A 22,130-nucleotide genomic window follows, 5' to 3' on the forward strand; every position below is an offset into this window, starting at 1 on the left:
TGTAAGCATTAAGGTAGACCTCCAAGTCTCCTCCCTCCCATTAATGATTATGCTTCTCCTTAGAGGCCCGCTAGCGCTCCTCGGGGACACGGAGAGGATGTTCGCTCTGCGGTAAGGCTGTGCGAATGCACCTGGAAATAGACTTTCCAAAATCCTGCCTGTTCGGGTGTTTTCTGGAGCCACAGAAAGGACGTAGCCTCAGTTCCCCAACCGTCCAGAGCCCGCGGGTGGGGGACCCACGTCCACGAGACGATCGGTCCCGACTGCAGAAAAGAAGCCCAGAGCCTCTGGGTTCCAACGAGAGCTCAGAACCCTGCGCTCCGGGTCAGGAGAGGCACTCTCCGTCTCCAAGTCAAATTTTTTAACTGGAAAACCAGTGTTCCCCAGGGGCACAGCAACAGCGTCACTAGGCACGGTCCCCTTCTCGCTGCCCCCCTGCGTGGGGGTGGGGGGACCGACTGGACTGAATTTAAAGACCAAGTCTTGCCTCCCCCTGCCCTGGCGTTCGCAGCCCCCACATCTGGCCACTCTCCGATGGCGCGGGGCTGGCCAAGTTTGACCTCCTCCTTTTCTGTGCCCGGGTAACACTCACCCGCACAAGGTCATTCTGAACCACGCCGCCTCGGACCGGCAGAGCGAGGCAGAGCGGGGCGAACTGGTGGAGCAGAGCCGGGCAGTCACCCCGCCGGCTGTCAGGTCCTGGCAACAGCGCCAGCAAATTCTCTGGGAGCAGGGCAGGTGGAGGAGGCGTGAGAGTTCGGGTCGGTCCCCAAGTCCCACGTCACCACCTCTACCACCACCGCGCCCGCCTCCTGGTTCTTTCGGTGAGCCCAGCGTGGTGCCAGCCAATCTGCCCAAACATCTATACCGTCGTTTGGGGGCAACCAAACTTCAGAGCGAGCAGCCCTGGAGAGCTGGAAAAGGTGACAACAATGACCACAGTCCCTGTTGTATGATCCTAGGTACGGCTCCGCACTAAACGCTTCATTTACGTTGTGCCATTTATTCGTCACAACAGCCCTAAGAGGTGTGTAACGTTATTAGCCCCACTGTTAGGACGTGGAAACTGAGGCAAAGTGGGAGTGACCAGCTAGTAAGTGGAGCTGGGATTCTAACCGCCTCTAGGTGACTTGGAAGCTCGCGTGGCTAGTGGAGCGCTTTCTGCCCCGCTATCGCGGAGCCCCCAAGCCCGTCCCACTCCACAGCGTTGGAGGTCCGAGTTCATAGAAGGGGGGCTCTCTGCGGAGGACCCCGTGGACTCAGCGGTTTACCCAAACCTCTGAATGGTCACGGACCCAGGGAGGCCGCACAGGAGAACGGTCACGTGCCCCCGCGAGGACCAGGAGCGCATGGCGACACCTGTCTCCCTTCTCCCTCCTCTTGCCGGAGCCAGTCAGCACACTGCGCACCCTGCCCGATGGCTGCAGTTCGGGCCCCTGCGCTGCTCGCCAGACCTCCCAGCCTCTAGCTGGCACCTCCTCTCCTTCTCCTCGGTGGGTAATCGGAGTTCTCTCTCGACCTTGAAAGAACAATAAAATCCCTGTGCCCACTTCTAGATCCCTTACCACTACTGCCCCTTCCTTTCCTTCCCAGCTAAGCTGTGTTTACAGTCCCTGAGCCTTCTCACCCCGTCCCTTCCTCCACCCCCACCCAGCCCTCCCCTTACACTTGGGTCACCAAGTTCAGCCTTTGCGCTGCCTCCACACTTCACTTCACCCCTTACTCCACCGGAATTGTTCTGGCAGAAGCTGCCGGGAGGAAAGCTGGAGTGGGTTGAACCCCTCTAACAGACCCCCGCAGCCAGTTAATGCCTGGAAGAGTCTGCTGAATTTCCGATGAAATTAGCATTTGCAGGAACCTTTTCACAAGCCAGATGCGGTGCTGAGTGCTTTCCTGTGCCTTATCGCAGGTGTGATTGTATTGTATTTTTCTGAGACCCAGCCTAAGCTGCAAACATGACATATTTTTAAAGTAGGCAAAACAATGGCATGCAAAGTAACGAGTGTTTCTATGTGTATACATATGTTCTTAATTATATAGCCTGCTTTGTCCTCAAAAGAATTTAAGACAGAGATACATCAAATACAAGGTGGTGTAAATAATGAGAAAAAAACAAATCGGACCAAATAAGTCAGGAAAGTAATTAGAAAGAAATGCCAGACAGACTACAGCCTTGGTGCAGGTGAGTCTCAAACTCAGCTCTGAGCCTCTCGGCAGCCAGCAGAAAAGAGAAAAGCCCTGCTGGAGGGGAGGCTCTGAAGTAGCAGTTGCATACAACTGCTTTCTAGAAACGGCTCTGAGAGGGATGTTATGCTTCCCTGGACAACACTAAGCAGCAAAGCATTGTACTTAACCATGTCCATGTAGTAAAGTGACCTCAGTGCTTACAAAGCAGTTTCATATACATTATCCTCCTTAATTCAACCTTCCTAATAACACTGTGAGCTGCTTCACACATGTGAAGAATCAGCTTAGGAAAGATTTCATGACTTGTTCAAACTTTTCTGGCCAGGATCAGAGCTAGGACTCGCACCCGGGAGTTGGGTCCTTAAGGCCAGTCAGTGCTGGCTCCCCTGTACACCCTGCCTCACCAGCTCTATCAAAATGGGAAAACTCTTGTGACTTTGAAGTGGGGATGAGGTTAATTCAACCTTACCTTCTGCCTTACAGAAGTGTCCTGACCTGTGGATTCAGTTCCAAGGTGAATTCTCTGTGATTGTGCCTCTCTCTGCCCTGAGTGTGACTGGCAAGAAGGGAAAGTTAGCTAAGTGAGAATTTGCTAACACCCATTCCGATGGCAGCCATACTGTAGTCCTTGGGAGCCAAGATACAGAGCCCAGCCAAGCCAAACAGAGCCCTACATCACAGAGAAGAAATGGCCTCTCAAGACTGCCTGGAGCCCTGAGGGCGGCTAGGCCTGTGCACATCACACTCGAGGTGCTGTCTGGGGTCAGCCCAAGGGTAGCTTTTCCCAGTGGATGACCTGAAACTTTTTCACTATGGCTGGTTACTGTTTTACCAGCATGACAACACTTGCACTTCTCCCTAGGGTGAATGGGCTGCTGACCCATTTCTGGCCGTCACTTTGACAAATCAGCCAGTTCTTATGTAATTTGAATCTCCTCTGTGCTTGATCATCCCAGCCACTCCAGGCTGGCACTGGTGTCGCTGAACCAAAAGGCAAATTCTTTATCCTTGACAATCGGGCTCTTGTCTACTCGTCCCTTGTGGGAGAAGCTTCTAGTGGCCCACAGGGAACTCAGCTACATAACCTGGAACATATCTGAGCTTTGTATCCTGGTACAATTAAAACAGTGCTCTCAGTCAAGAGGAGGAACACTTAGGGAAGAAAGAAGTCAAATGATTTCCAACCCTCTACCAAGGTATTGGTGTCTGATAGCAACTTCTGGGCTCCAGAGGAATGTAACTATGTCCTATTCACTTTCTTTTTAATACTCAGCCGAGGATATGCTTATTGATTTTAGAGAGAAAGTAAGGGAGGAAGAGATAAGGAAACATCGATGTGAGAGAGAAACATTGATTTGTCGTCTCCTGTATGTGCCCATACCGGGGATCAACTCCAAGATCTTCTTGGTATACAGGATGATACTCCAATCAAATGAGCCACCCAGCCAAGGCTGTTCTATTCACTTTTTTATTTCCAGAACTTCACAGCAGAACTGCTCAGAGTAGGCACTCATCATCGACTGAGTAAATGATTGCATTGAGTCAATAGACCTTCCTCATTCTCAAATCAGTCCTTGCTGATGTTCAGTAAATGTTTGTTGAAAGAAAAAAAGGAAAGAAAGAAAGAAAGAAAGAAAGAAAGAAAGAAAGAAAGAAAGAAAGAAAGAAAGAAAGAAAAAAAGAAAGAGAGAAAGAGAGAAAGAGAGAAAGAGAGAGAGAAAGAGAGAGAGAGAGAGAGAGAGAGAGAGAAAGAAAGAAAGAAAGAAAGAAAGAAAGAAAGAAAGAAAGAAAGAAAGAAAGAAAGAAAGAAAGAAAGAAAGAAAGAAAGAAAGGAAGAAAGAAAGGAAGAAAGAAAGAAAGAAAGAAAGAAAGAAAGATGGGGGTCAACTGCTCGGAAGACTGAAGCAGGGACAAAAAACCCTGGTGTAAGTTTACAAATGGGCCATGTCCATGGAGGGCAAGGAAAGACCAAACAAAGAGGCAGACCACTCCAGAAAGGCAGTGTGTTTTTTTTTTTTTAAGTTAACCTTTTCTTAATGTTATATCACAAGTGACAATGTCCCGCAATTTAATTATGCTATTCATAAGGTAATTACAGAATTTATTTTTAAAATCATCTTTTTACTTTTCAGTTATAGTTGACATATAATATTATATTAGTTTCAGGTGTATAACCCAGTGATTAGACATTATGTAACTTATTAAGCAATACCCCAGTAAATCCAGTACCCATATGACACCATACACAGTTATTACAATATTATTGACTATTTTCCTTATGCTGTACTTTATTATCTCCCCATGACTATTCTGTAACTACCAATTTGTACTTCTTAATCCCTTTATCTTTTTCACCATCCTTCCAATTCTCCTCCCATCTGGCAACTGTCAAAATATTCTCTGTATCTTGGAGTCTATCTCAGTTCTGCTTGTTCACTTTTGTTTTGTTTTTTAAGTTCTACATATAAGTGAAATTATATAGCATATGTCATTCCCTGTTTGATTTATTTCACAGCACAGTACCTTCTAAGTCCATCCATATTGTTGTAGATGGCAAGATTTCATCCTTTTTTATGGCTGAGTCATATTCCGTTGTTTATATGTAGCAGTTCTTCTTTATCCACTCATCTATCTTGACCGTTGTAAATGATGCTGCAATGAACATGTGGATGCATATGTCTTTTCAATTTAGTGTTTTGGGTTTCTTCGGTTAAATACCCAGAAGTGGAATGGCTGGACCTTTATTGTCTCTCATTATAGACTTTGTTTTAAAATCTATTTTGTCTGGAGTAAGTATTGCTATCCCAGCTTTTTTCGTTGTTACATCTTCCTCCATCCTCCATCTTCAGTCTATGTGTATCTTTCAATCTGAAGTGAGCCTCTTGTAGACAAAGCATATGTAAGGGTCTTCTTTTGTTATCCAGCCACCCACTATATGTCCTTTGAATGGAGCACTTAATCCATTTGCATATAAAGTAATTATAATTATTAATAGATATATACTCATTACCATTTTATTATTCATATATTTTATCTTTTTTTCCTTCTCAAAGAAGAACCTTTAAGACTTCTTATAATACTGGTTTGGTGATGATAAACTCCTTTAGTTTTTCTTATCTGGGAAGCTCTTTATCTGTATTTTGATTCTAAATCATAGCTTTGCTGGGTAGAGTGATTTTGGTTGTAGGTTCTTGCTTTTCGTCACTTTATATTTTTTGTGCCAACCCCTTCTGGCCTGTAAAGTTTCTGTTGAGAAACAAGCTGAAGGTCTTATGGGAGCTTCCTTATAGGTAACTAACTGCTTTTCTCTTGGTAAGTGGCCGGTTTAATAAACAAGGACTCTTACATGAGAGGCTTGTCTTGGGTGGCTACAAAATGAGTAGATCTTCGCATTCACCCACCAGAGTCTTAAAGTTTACATAGAGGCCTTCAGTGGGGTCCATCATATATACTGTCCAGGTGGTCTCAACAACACCTTTCTTTAAGGCTCCTTGGAGCAGCTCCCACTGTGAGAATGGTGGGGTGGAAGATATATTCCAAGGACAGGACAGGGGTGAGGATCCCCGGTCCAACTCAAGAGTCAACAAGGAGTCCTCTGATTATCTCTCACAACACCTGGCTTACCATAAACTCAAGGAAAAAGGAAGTGGTGTCATTTGCTCCAGAATGAGAATTAAGCTATGAGTGTGCTGAGTTGTGCTCTCAAAGGAGGAAGGTCCTGAGCAGATTGTGTTAGAATCTCAGAGCCCTGAAGATTATTCAGGCTCTCACATGCTGTCCCCTGTCTAAGAAAGACTCTTCCACAGTCGCATGTTGCTTTTGTCTGGCTTTTATGTCTCTGATTCAATGTCACATCCTCAAAATGGCCTCTTTTAGACCAGGTCAGATTCCTCTTTTGGTGTCCCGGTATTTTCTGGTCACAGTCCTGGACAGAGTTTGTAATTGTATATGTGTGTGTGTGTGTGTGTGTGTGTGTGTGTGTTTGCTGCCTGTTTCCCATGTCCACTGAAAAGCAGTACCACTTCAGTCTTGCTCTCCACTGTATCCCTAGCATAGGGGCTGGCTCCTAGTTGAATGAATTTTATTATACTGTTTGATGCTCAGAACAATCTCAAGCCTTCAGTGTTGCATCTTTCTCATTTTCACAGGAGGAAACTGAAACTCAAGGATTGGACACAGAAGGATTGGAGCCAGGTCTGTTGGATCTAAAGCCCTACACCTCCCCTGTGCTGCCTGGGTGTAGGGGAGTGTTCAGGTTAGTGAGTATGGGAGAGGTGCAGAAGAGACAGACAGCCAGGAAGGACCAGGGCCAAGTCTGGAACAATGAAGCAAGGACAAAAGTCAAGGGTGCTACTCTGCTGGATTCAGCCTGAGCCTGGCAGTCAAGAAGTACATCATTTATGTGGACTGAGGCAAAAACAGCATGACTTAAGAGGCTGAAAATTTCTTCTTTAAAAAAATTTTTTTAATTTATTTATTTTTAGAGAGGAGGGAAGAGAGGGAGAAAGAGAGGAAGAGAAACATTGATGTGCGAGAGATACATCATTCGGTTGCCTCTCGCATACCCCCAACTGGGGACCTGACCCAAAACCCAGGCACATGCCCTGACTGGTAATCGAACTGGCGACCCTTTGGTTCACAGGCTGGCACTCAATCCATTGAGACACACCAGCCGGGGCTGAAAATTTCTTCTTAATTGTCTTCTGAATTGTCTGGATGCCTTCAAGAAGCAGTATAATATACTGGTTAAAAGATGAACTCCAGAGCCTTGCTTTTCTTCTGCCCCTTACCTGCTGTGTTGACCGCGGATAAGTTATTTAATGTCCTGTGCCCCAGTATTCTCAGTTATAAGAATGCAGATGATAATAGCACCTATTTCATGAGGTTGTTTTAAGAATTGAGTGAGTTAATACATGTACAAAGTGCACTCAAGTGCTTCAAACACAAAGTATTATTAGGAAATAATACTTCTATAGTAAGTGTTAGCAATTATTATCTGAATGGCAGCTCCTATGCATTGAAAAGTCTCTTTGTGATTTCTAAGGTTTAAATTAATATTAAATTTTGTGAGTCACAAATGTAGCTCTGTATTCAACATGCAGTGTTATTTACAGTAGCCCAGATTTGGAAACAGCATAAGTGCCCATTGGTAGATGAGTGGATCAAAAAACTTGTACATTATACAATAGAATATGATGCAGCAGTAAAAAAAAAACTTTTACCTTTTGCGACAGCATGGATGGACCTGGAGACTATTGTGCTAAGTGAAATAAGCCAGTTAGTGAAAGACAAATACCATGTGATCTCACTTATATGTGGAATCTAATGAACAAAATAAACTAAAGAACAAAACAGAAACAGAGGCATAAATAGATGGAACAGACTGACAGCTGTAGGAGCAAGGGGCAGGGAACTGGATGTAAGAAGGTGAAGGGATTAGCAAAAGAACATACATGCATGACCCATGGACACAGACAATGGTGTGGGGATTGACTGAGGCGGAGAGGGTAAACGAGGGCAAAAGTGGAACAAATGGGGACAACTGCAATAACAAACAATGGACAGATTTTATTAGTTGTGATGGAATGAATTATTGGTTCCAATACTTCACTCTGCTGTATTAGAGTTACACATCACATTTGTCATGGCCTCAGGATGGGCCATGCCCTGCAACGTGGGACTTAGCTATAACATTTGCTTTAGCTAAAGGGATGTTAGACAAGGCTGAAATATGTTTGTGTGGATTGACTTTTTTTTTAAGATTTTATTTATTTACTTTTTTTTTTTTTTTAGAGAGAGAGGGGAAGGGAGGGAGAGAAACATCAATGTGCAAGAGATACATGGATCTGCTTTCTCTTGCTCACCCCCAACTGGGGACCTGGCCCACAACCCAGTCATGTGCCCTGAATGAGAATCAAACCAGTCACCTCTCAGTTCACAGGTTGGCACTCAATCCACTGAGCCACACCAGCCAGGGCTGAACTGACTTTTTTTTTTCTGAGTTAAAATGATCTGCCATTAGAAGAACATGCCCAGGTAGCTGTTGTCTCCTTCAGCCTTGGCTCTAGAAAAAAACCAAGAAGCAGATCCAAACCAAACATGTGGTCTGGAGTCAAGCCTAGGTAGACAGCAGGATAGAGTAGAGTCACCCATCTGAGCTCAGCCTGGACCTGCTAAACCATAGTTGATTTCTGGACCCAAGATCTTGAGAATAAATGTTTCTTGTAAGCATTGTTGGGGTGGTTTGTTATACAGCACTATTGTGGCAAAAGTCAGCTAAGACTTTTATTTCTATTAATAATTAAACCTTAATTTTTTAAGATTTTATTTATTTATTTTTAGAGGGAGGTGAGGGAGGGAGAAAAAGAGGGAGAGAAACATTGATGTGTGAGAGAAACATTTGTCAATTGCCTCCTGGATGCACCCCAACTGGGGACTAGCCTGCAACCCAGGCAATGTGCCCTGACCAGGAACTGAACCGGTGACCTTTTGCTTTGCTGGATGATAGTCAACCAACTGAGTCATGCTGGTCAAGGCAAACCAGTAAATTTTAATCCTAAATTCCAGGAAACTTCGATTATTATTTTTTTAATATTTTATTTATTTATTTTTTATAGAGAGGGGAAGGGAAGGAGAAAGAGAGGGAGAGAAATTTCAGTGTGCAAGAGAAATATTGCTCAGTTGCCTCTCACAGGCCCCCAACTGGGGTCCTGGCTCCCCGCAACCTAGACATGTGTCCTGAGTAGGAATCGAAATGGAGAGTTTTCACTCTGTGGGACCACGCCCCACCCACTGAGCCACAACAATCAGGGACTGTTAATATTTAAACTTCTTTAAACAATTGTATACATCAGGGAATGTCAATTTCAAAGGTAAAATGTGACTCATTCAGAAGGGTTTGACTGAATGGAGTTCAAATAAGGGACTGTTTACAGAGAAATGGGTAGAGTTAAGGAAACCAAGCTGATACCAGAGTTTGGCTGGGTACCTGTTGGCAGTGTGGTGAGGTCCCAGGCCTGGGAGTAGCAGTAGGACCAAGCAGAGGTGGTGAGCTGGAGCAGAACTTTGAATTGCAGCACAGGGAAAGCTTCTGATATAGTATTAGCAAACCAGGATCAGCTGTCCCATTATTCAGGGTTGTATAGACCTGGTTTTAGCCTATACACACGTCCTTCTAACAGTCAGGAACTTACAGGAAAGCTGCCGGAGCCCCAGCTAAGCTGTCCACATGCCAAGCACCAAGAAAGAGTTACACTAAACATCTGTTAGGAATTGAGATCTTCTGCAAGAAACAGACTATCAAAAGCGTGGCTTAAACACATTAGAAGTTTCATTTATGTTGTATAACAAGAAATCCAGAGGAAGGTAATCTGGAGTTGGGATGGTGGCTTTACAACACCAGGAGCCCAGATTTCTCCCGCTCTCCACTCTATTCCTAGGGTGAGGCTTCATCCTCATGCTCACACGTTGACTGTTAAGGTTGGAGCAATCAGCTCCACATTTCTGGATGGAGGGAGGAAGGACCAAGTACAAACAACTGAGTCTCCCAGTTGAATCTGCCCCTTCTTAATAAGCCAGTGATTCCCACTAACATCTCATTGGCCAGAATTGTGTCATATGACCTCACTAGCTTTAAGATAGGCTGAAAATGTGGTATTTTTTTATTCCTCTTTTTTCAGCTGAACTGATTGACAGCCTGAATAAAACTGAGGTTCTGCCATGAAGAAAGAAAGAATGGATACTGGAAGGCAGTCCACAGTCCCTGTCACATCCAGAAAAGATGTTGCCACCTGGACGTTGGGACACATTTAATACCTAAGGGGAAGAGAGGCTTCCAGCCAAGATGGAGGCCTAGACTGACAGGCTCCATCTCCCCCCACAACTAAGAAGGACTACAACTACCGGAAAACCAGAAACAACCAGAAGTTCCAGAAAATAAAGCTACATGGAAGTCCAACCTATGGAATTATAAACAAGTGGTGCTCGTCTGGACGGGTAGGAGGGGCGAAGCCAGGGCAGAGAGGTCAAGCTGTGCAGGCGGCGACAGCTGCAGTGACCGGCAGTGGGACGGCAGTAAGCACAGACACCAGTATTTAAGGGGAGGTGAGAAGCACCTGGGAGCACCCCTGGCTGCAGACCAAACCCGTCAGCTCGTGATTCCAATGTTGGGAAGGCAGACCCCCATTGCCTCGGACTGTGAGGCCCAGAGGGCATGGGGACGGAGAAGGAGGCTCCTGGTCTCTCAGCGGAGAGGGAACGGCAGGAATCCATCTTGGACCCCCACCCCCACAGAAAGTGCCACAGTGTGGTAAGAAAGGTCGCCAGGTAGTGATGTGTGCATAGGGCTCTGCCCCCGATAGCATAGGGGGGGTGATAGCCCCGCCCAGGAAGGAGAGGTAAACAAACCTGTCAGGATGGCAGGGATAATGATAGAGATCCCAGTCACGAAGCTGACCAGACAACAAATACATGATTTAACGCACCAGCAAATATATAATCTTTCTGAGGCTCAGTTCAGAGCTATAGTTATAAGACAGCTTACAGAACTAACAGAGGATCTTAATAAAGATGGGGAAGGAATGACTAGTCCTGCTGAAATGAATGAAAACACATATGAAACAAGTGTGAGGGAAGGAAAACCAGGGATCAAATCAACAAATCGGAACATAGGGAAGGAGCAAACAACCAGTGCGGAAAGAGGAAACAAAAAGTGAGGAAAACGAGGAGAGGCTCAGAAACCTCTGGGACAGCTATAAGCGGGCCAACATCCAAATTATAGGGTTGCCAGAAGGTGAAGAAGAAGAACTAGAAATTGAAAAATTATGTGAAAAAATAATGAAGCAGAATTTTCCTAACTTGGGGAAGGAAATAGACTTACAGGTCCAGGAAGCACAGAGAGTTCCAAATAAACTGGTCCCAGGGAGAACCACACCAAGACGCATTATAATCAAAATGTCAAAAATTAAGGATAAAGAGGGAATCTTAAAAGCAGCAAGAGAGAAGAAGAGAATTATGTACAAAGAGGTCCCAATTAGACTATCGGCTGATTTCTCAAAGGAGACTCTGCAGTCAAGAAGGGACTGGCAAGAAATATTCAAAGTAATGAAAAGCAAAAACCTACAGCCATGATTACTCTATCCAGCTAAGCTGTCATTCAGAATAGAAGGGCAGAGAAAGTGCTTCCAGGACAAAGTAAAACTGAAGGAGTTCATCAGATCCAAACCACTGTTAAAGATGCTAAAGGGACTTGTTTAGGAGAACGAGGATCAAAACTATGAACATTAAAATGAAAACTGTATCACAATAACCAACAACAGAAGTTAGGGAACCGAAACAAAGGCAAACTAAGTAGGCAACAAGAGTGGAAAAAGAATTACAGGTATGCGGAACATTTTGTGGGGAGGTCAGCAGGGAGAGGGAAGGGAGGAAAGGGAGGGAGATGGTGCAGGAATTAAGAAGCATAGTAGGAGGGAGTGGAGTAGACAGGAAGATATTGAGAAGAACTATATGCACAACCAATGGCATGGACTAAGGAGGGGGGCAACTGGAGGGAGGGGAGTCACTGGGTGGAGGGGAGCAGAGGGAAAAGAAATTGAGGCAACTGTAACAGCATAATCAATAAAACATATAAAATAAAATAAAATAAACCTAAGGGGAGGAGTTGGCACTAATTCCCCTAATGGGAAATGTTTCCTTTAAGCCCAAGGTGGGGCTTAAATTTGAGCCCTTTTTTGAGCCTCACCCCTGTTTTCTATAGATATGACAGACTGAGCTTACATTGCAGGAACTCCCAGCTAACACACCGATGTAAAAACTGATACAGGACAAGTGGATCTTGTATGCCTTCAAAAAAGGCAACCATAAAAGGTACCATCATAGGACATATTCATAATCCAGGATAATAACAAGGATTCCACAAGAAGAAACGCCCAGGGAGAGACTCTCTCAAGAGAAACTCATAAATGAAAATTATGAAGTGTATAAGGAAACCCAACACCATGAGAACTAGTTAGCAAATACAACAAACTGTGAACTAGAAATAATATGACAATTTGAAACAGACTTTAAAATGAGTGTCTTGCATTTTTCAAAGGGAATAAAGAAGACATTGAATCCTTAGAGAAAGAATATTGTGGAAAAAACAAGATTTGAAAAAAAGACTCACATAGAAGGTGTATAAATAGAAAAGATAATTAAAAGGAAAACCAATGGACAGACTTAATAAATAAACAAACAAACAAATAAAAACAAGAGCACCAACCAACTTGGAGAAACGCTTCTCTACCACCTCCACTCCTTTCTTTTCTTTTTTTTTTTTTAAATAATTTGTTTATTTTGTTTTTAGAGAGAGGGGAAAGGAGAAAGAGAGGGAGAGAAACATCACTGTGTGGTTGCCTCTCACTCGCGTCCCCAACCGGGGACCTGACGTGCAACCTAGTCATGTGCCCTGACTGGGAATCGAACCAGCGACACTTGGCTCGCAGGCTGACGCTCAATCCACTGAGCCACAGCAGCCAGGGCTCCACTCCTTTCTTTCCAAACCTTCGGGAGGCAGTTTCAGTTCCTAATTCAGTGAAACCATGACTGTCCATTTAGATGAGAACATTTCTTCTTGTGCACTAGGATCTTCACAGCCCTAAAGTCTAAGCGGATGCGAAGCAAAGATTAATCCAGCGGGCTATTAGGGGTAATAGTGAGGGGGGCTACCCTCTCCTTCGCTCTGTGGCTCCCATGCCATGCATCTAGAGAAAGATAGCCTATATCAGCCTCTTGTTTAAGGCATGTGCCCTTTAGACGCAGGCAAAAAGGTCCCTGGAGTCGGGCCTTGCACTTTAGAGGCCCTGCTCTGTTTCTCCCATGAGGGCACCCTCATGGGATGAGGAGTCCAGGCTAAGGAGATGTACCAACCCAGAGCCCACACCCACCCAGGCCACTCTCCGGGCACTCAGAACCCTGGAATTCCCTGCCCGCTTGCAGAGTCTGCCAGGCCTCTTGCCTAGACATGTACCACCGCCATCAGTGTACACACCCCAAGCTCATGGAGTGGCCAAGGGTTGGCTGTTTGCAAGGCACGTGAACGGAGCTTGGCATGTGAAGGTTTGGGTGTCCATACACATTTAGGGGGGAAAAAAGTCAGTGGTTGGAAAAAGAAGGGGCTAGGCCAAAGGCTACTGCTGGGGGCTGGCTTGGTGTGCACTACAGAGATCCGTAAACTGAATTTAAATTTGATTTCCCAATTTGTTATGAAGGTATGAAGACAGAACACATTGTACTGGACTGTTAGCCTTTTTCCTAACTTTAAGCTATTTAGACCTCTACTTGTATCCTTGCCTTAGCCTCACAAATGTTAGGGGTGAGTTCGTGTCCTGTGTGCTGTAGGATAGAAACCCAAAGGCACATGTGTTGCCTCCCAGATGCTGTGTAACTGAGTCCTCAATGTTCTGTCAAGACATTGCTTCTGTGATGGCACCACTTGTTAAGACCAGGAATTCTGTGAGCATGAGCCCATTGTCATACTTGCTTCATCATAAAATGTGAGGGACACCATGATGATGCATGAAACATTCTATAAGACCATGACAGCGGGTGCCGGCAGAAGCACTGAGGTTAGCACAGGCACTGTGCCATTGGATAGAGCAAGCCACCTAGCTAAACCCATATTAAAAGGGTAAAAAAAATCTGTCTTTTGTTGGGAGAGTTGACTGTCACAATGCAAACAAAGCAGTGTGCATACAATGGGAGGAATTTGTGGCCAATACTGCAATCTATCACATAGTTTTAGGACAAATATTAAATCAAGGGTGTGGCTATTACACCCTTATTTAAAGACCTCTGGAAGAATTAAGGTGGTGCCTGCAGATCCATTCAGCTAGACCGAAGGGTTTTTTAAATGAGTAAAGTATTGTAGAACTACAGAAACATGATATGCCTGAAATAATTATGGGCATGACTTTGGCCCATGAAGTTATCTGAAGTCCAATACACAGAAAATATTCCATTTTGTGAGAGGTACATTGACAAAGTGGCCCAACCCGGCCTAAAAGAGACCAGAGTTGTAAAAGCACCTCTCTGCCCCCTGCTTTCTACAGAAAGGAAGGAGGCTAACGAAGCTTCCGCACCTGCACAGAGGGCATACTGTCAATGCTGTCTTCCAAAGTGACCAAGGAGGAGGACGAGAAAAGAAAGACCTTGTGAGCAATGAGGTAGATCTAACAAGAGGGACTCTGGTGGTAAATACTGCCCTGAGAATATCTCGTTGCCAGATTCAATGGTCCCTTCTCTATACTCATGTTTTTTTATCTTCTTCATAGGAGCTTTTTTTTGTTTTTCACTTCTTACCCGAGAATATGTTTATTGATTTTAAAGCGAGAAAAAAGGAGAGAGAGAAACATTGACGAGTTGCCTCTCAGATGTGCTCCTACTGGGGATTCAACCTGCAACCTAGGTATGCACCCTGGCCAGGGATTGAACACGCAACCTTTTGTGTACTGGACAACACTCCAACCAACTGAGCCATCCTGCCAGGGCTTAGGAGCTTTTAACACAGTCAACTGCTCCCTCCCTCTTTCCAGGAACCCATTCATTCTTCTTTTGGCTTCTGCCCTTCCACATCCTTCGGGTTTCCCTTCTACTTCCCTGGCAGCTTCTTTCCCTGCTCAAATTCAAAATGTTAGCATTATTTAAGGTCATTCCTGAGACTCCTTTCTCCAACTATATAGTATTTCTAAAAAGTTTTATCCAGACCGTGCATTAAATACCATCTCCATGCCAGTGACTAACTATATCTCCACCATTTCCCTCAACTCCAGACTTGCTGCAACATTACGGTCCTGTTCTGACACTAACCACCCAGAGTTAACACAGACTCTATAGGTTTAAGGGCACAGTCGCCAAAAACTACGCTCACTTCACATGCCACATTCAGGGCTATACAGACCACCCACACCTCTGACCAACTGGCTACAATTTCAGGGATCACCATGTTACAGAACCCCTGGGCTGCTCCAGTTGAAAACAAACCCGCGGGCTCTTTAGTTAGGGGCCCGATTGCCCGCCGACAAAATTATAACTCTCAATACCAGAGTTTAGTGAAAAGAAAAAGAATAGTTTATTTAACAGTTATATAGATTTAGTTATTTGCAGATTTCTGTTGTTAAGTCTTATGTTCTTTAAAACACCCATAAACACATATCCTTGCCTCCCCTCTACCAAACCAGGCTAGTTTTAGAAAAGTCAGAGAAACCCTTTCCCTACTTTCCAAACACAGTTCAGCTTTACCAGTAGCTGCCAATCATTCAATCCTGATTGGGGAGACCTCGTCTGTGTTATGGGGTCCACCAGCTTTTAATCCAGAACCTCATGGATTCTCAGCCTCCTTGTAAACTGTATAGTTAGCCTTTTGTAATCCGCACAGTCCGCCTTAACCTTAGTTAAATCCACACAGTCAGCCTCAGCCTTAGTTAAATCCGCACAGTCAGCCTGCCTAAAATGTCTGCCGCTTATTTTTAAATCCCTGACTACATCCTCTGATGTAGTGGGTGCGGTAACCAGTTCTGACCATTCACAGAACCTTACTCGGGTTCTGTGTGCTTTCTCCATACCATCCCCTGGTTCAACACTCCTCCCATCTACCTGAGGCTTTGGATGCATTAAAGCCATTTTGCATAAAAAAGACACTAGCCACCGGCCTCAGGCATGTGGAGGCATTCTGAAAAGCTGCTTCCTTCTCCCCATCCCCCAGCTGCAAACTCTGGGGTTTTTTGGAACACCCCTGTTTCTGTAACAGTTTCCCCCCTCTCAGACTTAGACCCTTTATAATCTTATAAAGGACAATGGGCGAAGGTCTCATGCTCCTCTAACTGCTTCCTGCTGGACGTGGTCGTTGTCCTGCCTACCCTTGGGTCTAGAAATCCCTAATAAGAGTGGGGATGTAGGGGAGGGTGGCCTTCCCACATGGGGAAGGATCTTGCAGAGTCCAGGTCGGTTGGCTGTTCCTGGGTAGCAGCATGCTCAGTTTCCAAGGGCTGGCACTGCTGGACAAGCTGGCATTCTTGTTGTATTCTGAGGCAACAGATTTGGCAACAGGGTTAAAAAACACAATTCAACCTACAACCACTATATACAAAAGGCAGGAGTTAATTTTTTCAATGTCCCACATTAGAAAAAAGAATGGCTTCTTTGGAGGAAGGTGTGCAGGGCATGTCACACCTGTCCAAAGCCCTTTTTGCCCACTATACTTAGCTTGGGCTGAGGGGTATAAATTTTGGATTTCCCCCCCTCTTAGACCTCTGGGCCCTTTCTGTCCAAGCCATTAGGACAGAAAAGAAACCAGTTTTAAAGTGAAGCCCGCAGACCACCCCATACTTCACCAACTCAACCACTTAGTTCAGCCAAACCGTTGAGTCTCAGGAGGTGGCGATGCAGATGGGCTTCTTAGGTGAGGCCTATATGTACAGATAATCACTCAGGTAGAGATCATAGGCTTACGCCCTATGAAAACAGAAAGAACATGCATGTTAAATCACACAACACAATTGACAAACCAGTCTTCAAACCTGAGAGACTGTCTTATTGGGAAGACATCCAGTTGCAAGGCACTTGACATTCTTCTTGCCTGTAAATTAAACATCCTTGATAATGTCACAGACTTGGTTTAACTTTCAAATGAAAAACAAACTTTATAGACAGTTAGCTGCACTGAGCATTGTGATTTTCCTTGAGTCATGATTTTTCTTCTTAAGATCACCCTCCTTGTCAGTAAAGGGACTGCATTAAGTCCAGTTTTTAATTTAGCCTGTTCATTTGCATAAACACAACAAGAGCAGCAGTGATTGATCACATGTGATTCTTAAGTCTACTTTGCTGGAACTTATACAAGGAACCTTCATGTTGACTTTAGTCTGCCCATCAGGGCACAGAAGCTTAGCCACACACCTGCCATTCAGCCTTGCCTGCAAACACCTGCTTTCCCAAGTCCTTTGGGTTTTTCCATTGTGCCTTAGGTTCTTTCTAGCCATCCTTCAGGAAAGCAACCTTCGTTCCTTCCCTGGAAAGACTGCCATGAACCGCACAACCAACCAAGGTGTCAGGCCTTTTTCCTCTTCTGGGCTTTCCTTAGCTTCAAAAGTCAAGTCCAGTTCCTCAGAGCTTTCTGGTGATAACCAGAGCCTAAGCATGCCTCCTTTAGGCATGTCACTCCAGTCAAAAGTCTTGGTAAACAATACCTTTATTAACAACTGGTCTTTTTAGTTTTATGCAAAGAAACCTAATGTAATTACTTACTCCTTTAAATTGCCAAATTCTGGAGGGATCAGGTAGGGAGAAAAATATACAGTGTGAAGGAAAATTCTTGTCCTTCTAATATTTCCTAAAATTGCATTTCCATGCCTTATACTTTCTTTTGTTCACTTTTCTACATGTGAAGTTTTAACTTTCTCTAGGAAACCTCAATTTTCCTTTTAGATTATATGGCCAGTACCAATACAGAGAATTCCAGACCTTCCTAGGTCTCAGAGAATTCTAGACCTTACATAGGTCCCCAATGGCTAATGCCAAACCAACACAGGGAATTCCAAATGACCTTTTATAGGTCCCAAGGCTAAATGCCAATCCAGGGAATTCCAGACGACCTTTCATAGGTCCCAAGGCTAAATGCCAACACAGGGAATTCCAAATGATCTTTCATAGGTCCCCAATGGCTACATGCCAATACAGAGGTACAGTAACCATACAATTAGACCACAAGTAGTTGAGGTTTCCCTTTTCCCAGGTTTAAAACTTTCACAACCTTTTTACACATTTACCCATTCAGATTTAACCATAACCCATTTCCAATTCTTTTCCACACTGTAAAGGACTCTACCCAAACTCAGTATTTAGCAGCTAAAATTTCCCTAGATTTGTAGATATTCTGCAGTTTTCTGAAGCTTAGACCTTGCAAATACCTCTCATGCAACAATGACTTGAATGTTTAGACATATACCATTTTGCAAACAAAGCACATCACCTTAAGAGCATACCTAACCCACCATTTTGCCCACTTCAAAGATGGTGGCAGCATTACATCCAGCATCTTTAAAGACGGTGGCACCCATAAGTACCACCCACAAGATGGTGGCAAACCCACGTGACTTATCCACCATGGTGGAGCACTCACGTGGCTTACCCAAAATGGCAGTATACCTATGAGGCTCAGTGTCCAAATCACAACCTTCATGCGGGCTCTGGAGGGAGAGACCCATTTCTCCTCCTGAAGAGGTGGAGTCATTGGCTTTGCAGTCACTTCAGAGGCCATAACCAAAAGGCGTGCTGAGAGGGAAGTCCCTTGAATCTGCAGACGGGTGGGCACTGCAGAAGCCACGCCCACCTGCAGAGAGGGCTGCGCCCCAGGAGCCCTGGATGCTGCCTCGGGAGCTGCCCCTACCTGTGGAAGGGGTGGTGCCACAGGAGGCGCCTTTACCGGGGCGCAGTTTGGCGCCAAAACAGTTCCTTTGTCTCCCGGATTTAGAGAGTTAAAGAGGGCTACCTCCTCATTTTCCCTTTCTTCCGGCGTTTGACTCTCAGGAAAAGGCTTTTTGGCCTCTTCTTCCCTCTGCACCATTATTTGGCCCTCTATTTTTGCTAAGGTCTTATTATGCAACTCTACAAATGCGTTTAGATAATAAACATCTTCCCAATTTCCCGATTGCAGACAGTACCTCTTTAATTGATTAATCATAAGGTAATTCAGAGAACCATTCACAGGCCACCTTTTCTTACCATCCAGAATGTACTCAGGCCAAACAGTGTTACAATAATAAATTAACATTTTCTTAGTCATAGGATAACGACAGTACATATTCCAATTTTCCAAAATTCTCTTCAGTGGACTGCACTCAGGGGCTTGCCAAGAACTGCTTTTATTGACCCAGACATACATGACAATGGCTATAACCAGAAAAACCCCAAAGACCAGAAAGCATATATACCACTCAGGCATCCATAGTTCTGCTACTTCCAGGAATTCTCCTAATCGGACAAACAAATCTAGTATCCACGATGCCATTATTTCAGAAATACTTCAGAAATAAGTTTTAGCAAACAATCTTACTTCTCTAATCCCTTCTCAGTTCTATTTTCTTTTCACCACACTGGCGTGCTTAGGCGGTCGGCGCCCTCAGAAGGTGTCTCCCAAGGGGGTCGACCTGCCACGGGCAATTATTAACGTCCCGTCTGCGTCGCCAAATTGTTACAGAACAGGGAGAAAGAGAGGGAGAGAAACAGCAATGTGTGGTTGCCTCTTGCGCGCCCCCAACTGGGGACCTGGCCTGAAACTCAAGGTTATGCCCTGACCGGGAATCGAACCAACAGCCTTCCAGTTCACAGGCCGGTGCTCAATCCACTGAGCCACATCAGCCAGGGTCCAGTAAGTTTCTCAAGCCAAAAATCTGGGGATCACCCTTGATGTCTTTCTTTCTCTATTCCCTCTATTCAATCGATCAGCAAGTCCCAATTCATATTACAGATCTGTTCACTTCTTTTCATTGCCACAGCTACTACCCTTGCCAAAATCATCATCACTTATTTGCTTTCTTGATTACAAGAGCTTCCTAATTGGTTTATTTGCTTCTATACTTACTAACAAGCCATTCTGCACATCACAGGGTGGACCAGATGATGACACTTTCTGCTGAAAAACCAGTATCCCCCACAAACTTAGAATAAAATGAAGACTTTTTTTTAAAGTATATTTTATTGATTATGTTGTTACAGTAGTTCCAATTTTTTTCCCCTCTGCTCCCCTCTGCCCCCCCTGCCCCCCTCTGCCCAGTACCCGCCTTCCCTCCAGCAATCCCACCCCCCTTAGTACATGTCCATGGGTCATGTATATAAGTTCTTTGGCTTCACCCTTTCCTATATTATTCTTAACATCCCCATCTATTTCGTACCATCCGATTATGCTTCTTAGTCCCTGCACCATTTCCACATTTCTCCCCCCACCTCGCCCCCGCTCAGGACCACATCTAAGTCTCATTATCTCCCAAAGGCTCCATCTCCAAACACCATCACATTGAGGGGTAGGGCTTCAATGTATGAATTTGGAGGGGACACAATTCAGTCTGTAGCACTGCAGTTTTATATCATCTTGTTTTTCGATTAAGACCTAGATACCTCACATATATCTTGGTGATTTGTAATCTTCTCAAAAAGCATGTTTTAGGTGACTGAGAAAGGACTGCAATATCTCAGGTCTCTTTAATATTTGGTTTGTTTTCTTTCTTCTACTGTATTGTATCCTTTGTCACTATTGCAGCTTAGATAAAAGTCACTTGAGACCATTCAATCATCTGACCCTGTGTAATCACTGCCTCCCCTTCCTGCTGGGCCACCTGTTTGGCTTCTACCGCTTCTGTGAACTCCTTCCCGAAGGTCAGATGAGTCTAAAAGGAGAGAGCAAGTGCAAGACGTATCTGTATCTGTGTCCAAATTGAGTTTACACCCAGAATCCTCGGCTGCCCAGTTTGCTGCTGCACAGCCATCTGTCACCCTCAGTGAGATGATCTCAAGTAGAAAACAGCCCACAGACACAGACGGCATCTACTCATTGACCACCTCCCCAGAGGAGACTGTGGGCTCTAGGACCCCCACCATGACCAGTGCTCTTCCAGGGTCCTTTGATGGCCTGTGTGAAGCCCCCAGGGAGGTCAGATGGAAAAGTGAGCCTGAGAGTGAGGGATGCAGCTGGTTCTCAGGGATTTAGAGCCCGATGCTCCGAGCTTATGGATGAACCGTCCACTTCTTTCTCACAGCACCTCCACCACCAAACGGGAAGAGGACAGGAGAGCGTGGAACGCAAATCATGTTGTTCCCTGTACAGTGCTTCTGGTAAAGGGTTTAAAAGAAAGAGAAGGCAGGTAAAGCTATTGCTTAGGAAGAGGGTTTAAAATCTGATTATCTATAGACCTTCCCCAATAACATATATAATTGAGACTTGACAGAAATAAATGGCCCTAATGATAGTACAAACAATGAGACTAGCAGATCTCAGGACCTGTAACACCTAGCCTATAGCAATTTACTAACTAATCCAATTTCTTATTAAAAAGAAACAAAGAGAAAAGTAGCACATGTTTTTCTATCAAATTCTATTTGCTTCATTTTCTCCTCCACGCTTCCAACCTCTGCTTTTTCTAATATAAGCAATCCAAAATGGCTACTGAAGACTAAATCCTGGTCCCTCTTTCTTCCAGAATCTGCAACCCCCTTGACTCCCAAATTACACTTGTTCTGGTTCGTCTGCTCCGTTTCAACACCTCTTTCTTGTTCAAAGTTTGAGGAAGAAAACCTAATCTGGATAAATGAAAAGTGAAATATATAGTTAAAAAAGTAACCAATGATCCCTGACTGGTGTGGCTCAGTGGGTTGGGTGCCCTTCTACAAACCAAAAGGTCATTGGTTCAATTCCCAGTCAGAGCACATGCCTGGGTTCCTGGCCAAATCCCCAGTTGGGGATGTGGGAAGAGGCAACCGATCAATGTTTCTCTCCTCTTTATCCCTCTCTTCTCCTCTCTAAAAATAAATACAATATTTCTTATTAAAAAAAAAAAAAAACGTAACCAATGCTACAGATGAAAGTCAATAGAGGACACTTCTTCCTCTTATTTGTAGCTACTTCAGACAACCCTAACTCCTGAATACCCGAGCAACAATTTTCAACTGGTGTGCTGCAAGGACTTTTAAAACTTCCAATACCTATTTAGTCAGGGGCACTGACGTCTATCTCTTAGACTGTCCAATTTTTAAAATGACAACAGCCAATACTACAATTGCCATTCTGTGTCAATGAATCAAAATTACACCTATTTTTTTTTGTCAGATGGACAAAAAATATAATTTCACTAATTATTTATGTGTAATGTACCACGAGATTAAAAAGGTTGCAAGTTGCTACCCTATAGTTCTTT

The 22,130-nt window shown here is 44.5% G+C and overlaps 1 protein-coding gene and 1 long non-coding RNA gene across 3 annotated transcripts in view; one reads left to right on the forward strand and one right to left on the reverse strand.

Annotated features, from left to right (window-relative positions):
* The window catches only part of B4GALNT2 (beta-1,4-N-acetyl-galactosaminyltransferase 2 (SID blood group)), a 43,704-nt gene extending 42,164 nt beyond the window's left edge, over positions 1-1,540 (reverse strand). Inside the window, exon 1 of the mRNA XM_090291956.1 lies at positions 593-1,540. Coding sequence (XP_090148082.1) covers positions 593-606 — 14 coding nt within the window. The 5' untranslated portion in view covers positions 607-1,540. The remainder of the gene's footprint in view (positions 1-592) is intronic.
* LOC149998287 (uncharacterized) lies at positions 408-10,906 on the forward strand. Of its 2 annotated transcripts, none has more exons than XR_016514132.1 (3): positions 408-1,493; positions 6,336-6,442; positions 9,867-10,906. It is a non-coding gene; the product is annotated as an uncharacterized LOC149998287 (long non-coding RNA). The 2 variants fall into 2 exon arrangements; XR_016514133.1 differs by having other exon boundaries at positions 6,336-6,381.
* Positions 10,907-22,130: the final 11,224 nt, after the last annotated feature.

Source organism: Furipterus horrens, unplaced genomic scaffold (genome assembly GCF_987537825.1).
Source record: "Furipterus horrens unplaced genomic scaffold, mFurHor1.1.pri manual_scaffold_11, whole genome shotgun sequence".
Classification (NCBI taxonomy): Eukaryota; Metazoa; Chordata; class Mammalia; order Chiroptera; family Furipteridae; genus Furipterus; species Furipterus horrens.